This window comes from Pristiophorus japonicus, chromosome 20 (assembly GCF_044704955.1).
Source record: "Pristiophorus japonicus isolate sPriJap1 chromosome 20, sPriJap1.hap1, whole genome shotgun sequence".
NCBI lineage: Eukaryota > Metazoa > Chordata > Chondrichthyes > Pristiophoridae > Pristiophorus > Pristiophorus japonicus.
Window position 1 is genome coordinate 92,798,387 of NC_091996.1, and position 9,489 is coordinate 92,807,875.

The following is a 9,489-nucleotide window of genomic DNA, read 5'->3' on the forward strand; positions in this document are numbered from 1 at the left end:
CCCCACCGCCCTCTGGGTGAAGAGATTTCCCCTCAAATCCCCTCTAAATCTTCCCCCAATTACTTTAAATCGATAGCCCCTGGTTGTTGACCCCTCTGCTCGGGGAAACAGGTCCGTCCTATCCACTCTATCCAGGCCCCTCATCATTTTATACACCTCAATCAGGTCTCCCCTCAGCCTCCTCTGTTCCAAGGAAAACAACCCCAGCCTCTCCAATCTTTCCTCATAGCTAAAATTCTCCAGTCCAGGCAACATCTTGGTAAATCTCCTCTGTACCCTCTCCAGTGCAATCACATCTTTCCTGTAATGTGGTGACCACAACTGCATGCAGTACTCCAGCTGTGGCCTAACTAGTGTTTTATACAGTTCAAGCATAACCTCCCTGCTCTTGTATTCTATGCCTCGACTAATAAAGGCAAGTATTTTGTATGCCTTCTTAACCACCTTATCTAACCCATGACTTCATAGAATCATAGAATGTTTACAGCACAGAAGGAGGCCATTCGGCCCATCAAGCCCGGGCCGACTTGGAGATGGGGCGGTAGTTTGAAAGGTCAGTAGAATGAAGGGATGGTTTATTTGAGGAGGGGATGATGACCACAGTTTTGAAAGGGAAAGGGGTGGACCATTTACAGGGTCTCTGGTATGTGGGGGTGAGGGAGGTGGGGGGGGTGAGGGAGGTGGGGGCGTGAGAGAGGGGGGTTGAGGGAGGTGGGTGATGAGGGAGGTGGGGAGTGAGGGAGGTGGGGGGGGTGAGAGGGGGGTGTGAGGGAGGTGGGGATGTGAGGGAGATGGGGGCGTGAGGGAGGTGGGGGGATGAGGGAGGTGGAGGCGTGAGGGAGTTGGGGGGGTGAGGGCTGTGGGGGTGAGGGCTGTGAGGGGATGAGGGAGGTGGGGGCGTGAGGGAGTTGGGGGTGAGGGAGATGGGTGTGTGAGGGAGAGGGGGTGATGGAAGGGTAAGGGAGGTGGGGTGGTGAGGGAGTGGGGGTGAGGGAGGTGGGGGTGAGGGAGGTGGGGTTATGAGGGGGATGAGGGGAGGTGGAGGGTGAGGAAGATGGGGGGGTGAGGGAGGTGGGGGGTGAGGGAAGTGGGGGTATGAGGGGGTGAGGGGAGGTGGGGGGTGAGGGAGGTGGGGAGTGAGGACTGTGGGGGGGTGAGGGAGGTGGAGGGCTAAGGGAGAGTGACGGAAGTGGAGGGTGAGCGAGGAGGGGGGTTAGGGTGTTGAGGTGAGGTAGGTGGGGGATGAGGGTGGTGGGGGGGTGAGGGTGAGGGAGGTGGGGGGGTGAGGGAGGGAGGCTGAGGGAAGTGGGGGTGAGGGAGGTTGTGGGGTGAGGGAGGTGGGGGGTGAGGGAGGGGAGGGGGTGGGGGGTGAGGGAGGGTGATGGAAGTGGGTGGGTGAGTGAGGTGGGGCGTGAGGGGAGAGAGGGGGGTGGGGGGGTGGGAGGGAGGTGGTGGGTGAGGGGGGTGATTGAGGGTGAGGGAGATTGGGGGTGCGAGGGAGGTGGGGATGAGGGAGGTGGGGGTGTGAGGGAGGTGGGGGGTGAGGGAGGTGGGGGTGAGGGAGGTGGAGTGTGAGGGGAGGTGGGGGGTGGGGGGGTGATTGAGGGTGAGGGAGATTGGGGGTGTGAGGGAGGTGGGGATGAGGGAGGTGGGGGTGTGAGGAAGGTGGGGGGTGAGGGAGGTGGGGGTGAGGGAGGTGGGAGGTTGAGGGAGTTGGGGGTGAAGTAGGTGGGGGGATGCGAGAGGTAGAGAGGTCATGGAGGGTGAGGGAGATGGGCGGTGAGGGAGGTGGGGGTGAGGGAGGTGGAGGGGTGAGGGAGGGTGAAGGACGTGGGGGTGAGTGAGGCGGGGGTGAGGGATGAGGGGGTTAGAGAGGTGAGGGAGGTGGGGGGTTAGGGAGGTGGGGGATGAGGGAGAGGGGGTGAGGGATGTGGGGGGGTGAGGGAGGTGGGGGTGAGGGAGGCTAAGGGAGGTGGGGGTACGTTGGTGGGGGTGAGGGAGGGGTGTGAGGGTGAGGGAGGTGGAGAGATGAGGGAGGGTGAATGAGGTGGGGGTGAGGGAGGTGGGGGAGTGAGGGAGGTAGGGGTGAGGGAGGTATGGGGTGAGGGAGATGGGGGGGTGAGGGAGGTGGGGGGTAATTGAGGGTAAGGGAAGTTGGAGGTGTGAGGGAGGTGGTGATGAGGGAGGTAGGGGGATGAGAGAGGTGGGGGATGAGGGAGTTGGGGGGTGAGGGAGGTGGGGGTGAGGGAGGTGGGGGTGGTGAGGGAGGGGGTGAAGTAGGTGGGGGTGAGGGAGGTGGGGGGTGAGGGAGGGAAGGGGGTGAGGGAGATGGGGGGTGAGTTGGGTGAGGGAGGGGAGGAGGTGAGGGAGTGAGGGAGGTGGAGGGAAGGGGTGAGGGAGGTGGTGCGGTGAGGGAGGTGTGGAGGGTGAGGTAGAGGAGGGTGAGCGAGGTGGGGGCAGTGAGGGAAGTGGGGGGTGAGAGAGGTGGGTGGTGAGGGGGTGAGGGAGGTAATGGAATGGGGGGAGAGGGGTGAGGGAGGAGGGAGTGAGGGATGTCCCTGTGATGCGCTTGAAGAAGCGGATGGAAAATGTGGTGGGTCCCTGGGCGGGGGGCGGGGCCTGGGCAGTGGGCGGGGCGAGGGCGGGGCCTGAGCCGCGGTATAAAAGCCGGAGCAGGAAGCGGCGCGCGACAGTCAGCGGAGCGGCGGGGCAGAGAGAGACACCTTGAGCCAGAGATACAGGTAACGGCGAGCCGCTCCCTCCTTCCCTCCTTCCCTCCTTCCCTCCTTCCCTCCTTCCCTCCTTCCCTCCTTCCCTCCTTCCCTCCTTCCCTCCTTCCCTCCTTCCCTCCTTCCCTCCTTCCCTCCTTTCTCTCTCTCTCCCTTTCTCCTTTTTTTTCTCTCTCTCTCCCTTTCTCCTTTTTTTTCTCTCTCTCTCCCTTTCTCCTTTTTTTTCTCTCTCTCTCCCTTTCTCCTTTTTTTTCTCTCTCTCTCCCTTTCTCCTTTTTTCTCTCTCTCTCTCCCTTTTTTCTCAATCTCTCTCCCTTTCTCCTTTTTTTTTTCTCTCTCTCCCTTTCTCCTTTTTTTTCTCTCTCTCTCTCCCTTTCTCCTTTTTTTTTCTCTCTCTCTCTCCCTTTCTCCTTTTTTTTCTCTCTCTCTCTCCCTTTCTCCTTTTTTTTTCTCTCTCTCTCTCCCTTTCTCCTTTTTTTTTCTCTCTCTCTCTCCCTTTCTCCTTTTTTTTCTCTCTCTCTCTCCCTTTCTCCTTTTTTTTCTCTCTCTCTCTCCCTTTCTCCTTTTTTTTTCTCTCTCTCTCTCCCTTTCTCCTTTTTTTTTCTCTCTCTCTCTCCCTTTCTCCTTTTTTTTTCTCTCTCTCTCTCCCTTTCTCCTTTTTTTTTCTCTCTCTCTCTCCCTTTCTCCTTTTTTTTTCTCTCTCTCTCTCCCTTTCTCCTTTTTTTTTCTCTCTCTCTCTCCCTTTCTCCTTTTTTTTTCTCTCTCTCTCTCTCTCTCTCTCTCTCCCTTTCTCCTATCTCTCTCTCCCTTTCTCCTTTCTCTCTCTCTCTCCCTTTCTCCTATCTCCTATCTCTCCCTTTCTCCTTTTTCGTTCTCTCTCTCTCCTTTCTCCATCCTTTTAAGATGATTTGGCAAGAGAGCCCCTGGCGATATGAGAAGCCCTTGTATCCGCAGCGAGTGTTTCCATGTGGAGAGGGATTTGGATAAAATATCTGAGAACAATGTTTGGGGGGAAAGGGCGGGGAGAGGGTTGTGGCCGCATGGGATCCTCCTGTGCTGTGACCATTGAGTGTCTCTCTCCTTCCCTTCCCCCTCCCTACAGCACAGTGACTGATGGACATCTGCTAATCCCAATGGGTCTCAATCCTTTTGTTTTAATTGGGATCTTCATGTGGCAGGGATTGCCCCCCCCTTTGCCTCACCATGAGGGGCTGCCTGTTCCCTTGCTCCCCCACATCCTGCCTTGGTTTGGTTGGGGGTGGCTGCTGGGATGGACAGGAGCTTGGGTTTAACCCCCTGTGCACTCGAACCCTGCACGAATGCTGTGTTTCTTTGCGGAGGGCAGTCTGGTCTCTGTAGGTTGGAGAATTTAGACGTTAAGCTGTGCCCGGGTTGGCTGAAAATGGAGAAAGTGCCAGTGTTTGAGGTTCCTGTCTCTCTCGGGCTGCTTCCTGCTGGGCTCCAGGCCACGTGCTGGAGTTCCCCCCAAGTCAGTGAGTGCTCCCTTCCTCTCCCCTCCCCCACCTCGCTCTCCCTCCCTCCTTCTGACCGCCCCCCCCCCCGGCCGCCTCTGAAGGTAGCTCCCCCTCCCCCAGCAATCTGCTGGGTCGCCAAACAATGATCAGGAGCATTGACTGACTCCCATCCCCTCTCCTCCGTCGAGGCTCCGTTTACCCAGTGTGGATCAAGAGGGGACCATTCCACGTGCTTGTCAGATTGCTGTATATTGCAGCTGCCCCCCCCAGCCATAGTGTGTGTGTGGGGGTCGTCTGGTGTGTGGGCTGTGATATCCCCCCCCTTGTGTGTCTGCGCCCCCCCCCCCCCCCCAGGTGTGGGTGGTTACTGAGCTGGAGTTATTAATTGATGATTTTTTTTTTAAATGACAGGAAGATGTCCATTGAAAAGATCCACGCCCGGGAGATCCTGGACTCCAGGGGAAACCCCACTGTCGAGGTCGATCTGTACACGGCGAAAGGTAAGCCTGTCCTACTGGGCGAGGGCGGATCTGGGGGAATTGGGATTGGATAGGGTGTTGGGGGTGAGAGTGAGAAATTGGATGTGGGGGGAAGAATGGAGAGGGGGGGGTGTGGGGAGGGGGATGAATGGAGGGTGGGGGGGGTGTGCATGGGGGGGAATGGCGAGGGTTCGTGGGGGAGGGGGGGAGAATGGAGAGGGTGTGGGGAATGGAATGGAGAGGGTATGTGGCCGGGGTGGGTGGGGGGAGAAATGGAGAGGGTATATGGGGGTGCGGTGAGTGTATATGGTGATGCGATGGGTACCTGGACCCTGCGAGGAGCTTGTTGGGCCAGTCAGTAATATCTCCGATTGACTTCAGAGTGCTGCTGACACCTGCTCTTCCCCCTCAGGTCATTTCCGGGCGGCCGTGCCCAGCGGAGCTTCCACAGGGATCTACGAAGCTCTGGAGCTCCGTGATGGGGATAAATCCAGATACCTCGGCAAAGGTGAGTGATCAGACGGACTCGCTGAGCTGCACAGGACAGAGTGAGAGAGTGAGAGAGTGAGAGAGTGAGAGAGTGAGAGAGTGAGAGAGTGAGACGCTCGTATCCTGCCCCCCGCCCCTTTCAAGATCCCTCGTACAACCAAGCTTTTGGTCGCCTACACTAAGCTCGGTGTTAAATTTTTAACCTTGTAACACTGCTGTGAAGTCCCTTGCGATGTTAATATACAAGTTGTGTGTTCATGTGTCTGTAGACTAGTTGTTGGAGATTCATTGCTGTGATTATTCAGCAACCGCAGTATCTTATCAGGCAACCCAGCAGGCCGGTAGAAGGCGAACTGGATGGGCCTGTGGCCCTCATCGAGTGATGTTATAAATAGAAGTCGGCTTCCTGGCCTCGTGTTTCAAGGTTTCTTTCCCCCTCCCCCATTCTCCAGTCCCATTTCATTCATTCCCAGGCTCTGCCAGCTGCTACTGCAGCCATTGAGCACCATCCCAGTGATAAGACAGCCCATCTGTCTCCCTACCTTTGTATCTCCTCCCATTCGCCAAAGGAATGCCTTTTTAACCTCCTGACGTGCTGTCAGTTCCCTATTGTTGCGGTTGATGTGCCATTCTATGCTGTTGCTGCGATGTGTAAATGAGCGAGCTCCCAGAGCTTTGGAATAAATTATCTGCACTGCCTTTCATTGTGACCAGAGGTCGTCATCAATCAGCCAAGTGACGGGGCTGCATGGCGTTACTGGCCAGCTCCCCCTCCCAGGCCGGCTCATCATTCATTTCTCTCTCTCGTTTCCACAGGGGTCCTGACAGCTGTTGAACACATCAATAAGACTCTGGGCCCAGAAGTGATTAAGCAGGTAATGTCCCCCCCCCACACTCCACCCACAGTGACTCCAGCCTTATTGCAAACCACAAACCGCTTCCCCTTGCCTGCTGCAGGCCCTGCATTTCCTGGCTGAGAGTCATTAGAATAGTATGGCCCATCCAGTCTGCACTGGCTCTTTCAGTTATCCCGCTCTCTCCCCGTATCCCTGCAATTGTTGCGCCTTCGAGGGTTTCTCTTTTTTTCCGAAGGCTCCTTTTTCAATCTGCATTCACCACCCGATATTCGCAACATTGCTTCGAAGGAATATCTTAAGCGCCAGCCTGAAAAGGCATTTGCTGTTGGGACAGAAGTCATCCTGCAGAAACAGTCGCTGAATATATTCACGGCTGAAATCGCTAGATTTTTGGAGTCGAGAATCGAGGGATTATGGGGATTGGGCGGGAAAGTGGAGTTGAGGTCGAAGATCAGCCGTGATCTCACTGAATGTTGGAGCAGGCTCGAGGGGCCGAATGGCCGACTCCTGCTCCTAGCTCTGTTCTTAACCCAGGGGTCACTGTGCAGGGATCAGGAGCATGAACCATCCCCTAACCAGGGGGTCACAGTGCAGGATCAAGAGCACGAACCCTCCCCTAACCCAGGAATCACAGTGCAAGGATCAGGAGCACAAACCCTCCCCTACCCCAGGGGGTCACAGGTCAGGGATCAGGAACCCTGAATGGGTTTGTGCTCCTGACCTGGGGGAGGGGGCTACGGCCAATCATGGCTCCCTCCCCTGCCTTGACCAAAGTGGCTCATTACCTCTGGGTGCTGACCAATGGGAGAGCAGCCACCACAACTCTAACGTTTATCTCTTGCACTTAAGGCCAAATAACCTGAGATATTAAATGTTCCCTCTGCAGAAACTGAGCGTGGTTGAGCAGGAGAAAATCGATAACATTATGCTGAAGCTCGATGGCACTGCAAATAAATGTGAGTAATTTGTCTCGTTCCCGCATGTAAACATTGCCGGCGGCCTCTGTCTGTGCATGCACAGGGTCAGAGTCCGGAGCAGCGATCGCTAACTGTGTCTCTCTCTCTCTAGCTAAGTTTGGGGCCAATGCCATTCTGGGTGTGTCTCTTGCTGTTTGCAAAGCTGGAGCCAAGGAGAAGGGTGTCCCTCTGTACCGCCACATCGCTGACCTCGCCGGCAACAAGAACCTCATCCTTCCCGTCCCGGTAAGTCCCCGCGGAAGGGGCCCGTTCCTTCTCCTGGAATACAAACTCGGGACCGGTGTCCCATCAAACACTCCCAGGGCAGGTACAGCATGGGGTTAGATAGAGTAAAGCTCCCTCTACACTGTCTCATCAAACACTTCCAGGGCAGGTGCAGGGGGTTAGATACAGAGTAAAGCTCCCTCTACACTGTCCCATCAAACACTCCCAGGGCAGGTGCAGGGGGTTAGATACAGAGTAAAGCTCCCTCTACACTGTCTCATCAAACACTTCCAGGGCAGGTGCAGGGGGTTAGATACAGAGTAAAGCTCCCTCTACACTGTCCCATCAAACACTCCCAGGGCAGGTGCAGGGGGTTAGATACAGAGTAAAGCTCCCTCTACACTGTCTCATCAAACACTCCCAGGGCAGGTGCAGGGGGTTAGATACAGAGTAAAGCTCCCTCTACACTGTCCCATCAAACACTCCCAGGGCAGGTACAGCATGGGGTTAGATACAGAGTAAAGCTCCCTCTGCACTGTCCCATCAAACACTCCCAGGGCAGGTACAGCATGGGGTTAGATACAGAGTAAAGCTCCCTCTGCACTGTCCCATCAAACACTCCCAGGGCAGGTACAGCATGGGGTTAGATACAGAGTAAAGCTCCCTCTGCACTGTCCCATCAACAAGTAATCAGGAAGGCAAATGGAATGTTGGCCTTTATTGCAAGGGGGATAGAGTATAAAAGCAGAGAGGTCCTGCTGCAGCTGTACAGGGTATTGGTGAGGCCACACCTGGAGTACTATCGACAGTTTTGGTCTCCGTATTTACGAAAGGATATACTTGCATTGCAGACAGTTCAGAGATGGCACTAGGTTGATCCCAGGGATGAGGGGGTTGACTTATGAGGAAAGGTTGAGCAGGTTGGGCCTCTACTCATTGGAATTCAGAAGTGAGAGGTGATCTTATCGAAACGTATAAGATAATTAGGAGGCTCGGCAAGGTGGATGCAGAGAGGATATTTCCACTTGTAGGGGTATGTAGAACTAGGGGGCATAATCTCAGAATAAGGGGTGGCCCATTTAAAACTGAGATGAGAAGGAATTTCTTGTTGTTAATCTATGGAATTGTCTGCCCCAGAGAGCTGTGGAGGCTGGGGTTAGATACAGAGTAAAGCTCCCTCTACACTGTCCCATCAAACACTCCCTGGGCAGGTGCAGCATGGGGTTAGATAGAGTAAAGCTCCCTCTACACTGTCCCATCAAACACTCCCAGGGCAGGTACAGCATGGAGTTAGATACAGAGTAAAGCTACCTCGACACTGTCCCATCAAACACTCCCAGGGCAGGTACAGCACGGGGTTAGATAGAATATAAGGCGCTCTCTGCTGCTCCATTTTAACAATTAAGTGTGCGTCTGTTTAGAAAATATCTGGAGATATGGTGGGGTGAATGCGCTTCAGATACTGGATTAGGTGTTTGGGATGGTCAGTGGGCAGGGCGAGGAAGATACTCATTGCTGTGACAGGAGTGAGGTAGTGGCAGTGGGTGCCAGCTCTCTGCCCTCCGTGGAGGCTTTGGCTGCAGTTGGGGATTCTGGGCAGAGGGGCGATGCCTTGGTACAAGGGTCTGGGACGGTGGGGTAGTCCCCTTCCAGTACAGTCACCACCCTGGGCAGCGTAGGGGGTGGTAACCGCGGCTCCTGTGATCCAGGCCCATCATCCTCACCCCCCTCCCATGTCCTTGCAGGCTTTTAATGTGATCAACGGGGGCTCGCATGCTGGGAACAAGCTGGCCATGCAGGAGTTCATGATCCTGCCGGTGGGAGCCAGCACCTTCAAGGAGGCCATGCGCATTGGAGCCGAGGTCTACCACAACCTGAAGAACGTCATCAAGGCCAAGTACGGGAAGGATGCTACCAACGTGGGGGATGAGGGCGGCTTCGCGCCCAACATCCTGGAGAATAACGAAGGTACGTAAAGCTGTGGCACTGTCCCTGCCCAATAGGCTAATGTCCCAGGCTCACTAACGTCTCATTGCTCTCTGTCTCCGTGTGTCTCCTTCTCCTCTCCAACCCCCTCCCCCCACTTGGTCCCTTCTCCTCTTCCCCCCCCCTCCCCCCCCCTCGGTCCCTTCTCCACCCCTTCCCCTTGGTCCCTTCTCCTCCCTGCTCCCCCCTTGTCCCTTCTCCTTCCCCCCCCTCCCCACTTGGTCCCTTCTCCTTCCCCCCTCCCCACTTGGTCCCTTCTCCTTCCCCCCTCCCCACTTGGTCCCTTCTCCTCC

At 55.8% G+C, this 9,489-nt stretch overlaps 1 protein-coding gene across 1 annotated transcript; it reads left to right on the top strand.

Moving 5' to 3' along the window:
- The first annotated feature begins 2,678 nt into the window (after positions 1 to 2,678).
- On the top strand, positions 2,679 to 9,202 carry LOC139232689 (beta-enolase-like). The gene is made up of 7 exons (XM_070863164.1): positions 2,679 to 2,741; positions 4,616 to 4,704; positions 5,096 to 5,191; positions 5,989 to 6,047; positions 6,916 to 6,985; positions 7,098 to 7,231; positions 8,956 to 9,202. Exons 2-7 carry the CDS (start codon positions 4,620 to 4,622, stop codon positions 9,184 to 9,186), a joined length of 675 nt encoding a protein of 224 aa, XP_070719265.1. The 5' UTR covers positions 2,679 to 2,741; positions 4,616 to 4,619; the 3' UTR covers positions 9,187 to 9,202.
- Positions 9,203 to 9,489: the final 287 nt, after the last annotated feature.

What these genes read in the sequence shown, in the direction of transcription:
- LOC139232689 (XM_070863164.1), top strand. Translation starts at nt 4,620, where the DNA reads ATGTCCATTGAAAAGATCCACGCCCGGGAGATCCTGGACTCCAGGGGA. An exon ending in CGATCTGTACACGGCGAAAG is followed by an intron (nt 4,705 to 5,095) that starts GTAAGCCTGTCC and finishes CTTCCCCCTCAG; the next exon opens with GTCATTTCCGGGCGGCCGTG. An exon ending in CGATGGCACTGCAAATAAAT is followed by an intron (nt 6,986 to 7,097) that starts GTGAGTAATTTG and finishes CTCTCTCTCTAG; the next exon opens with CTAAGTTTGGGGCCAATGCC.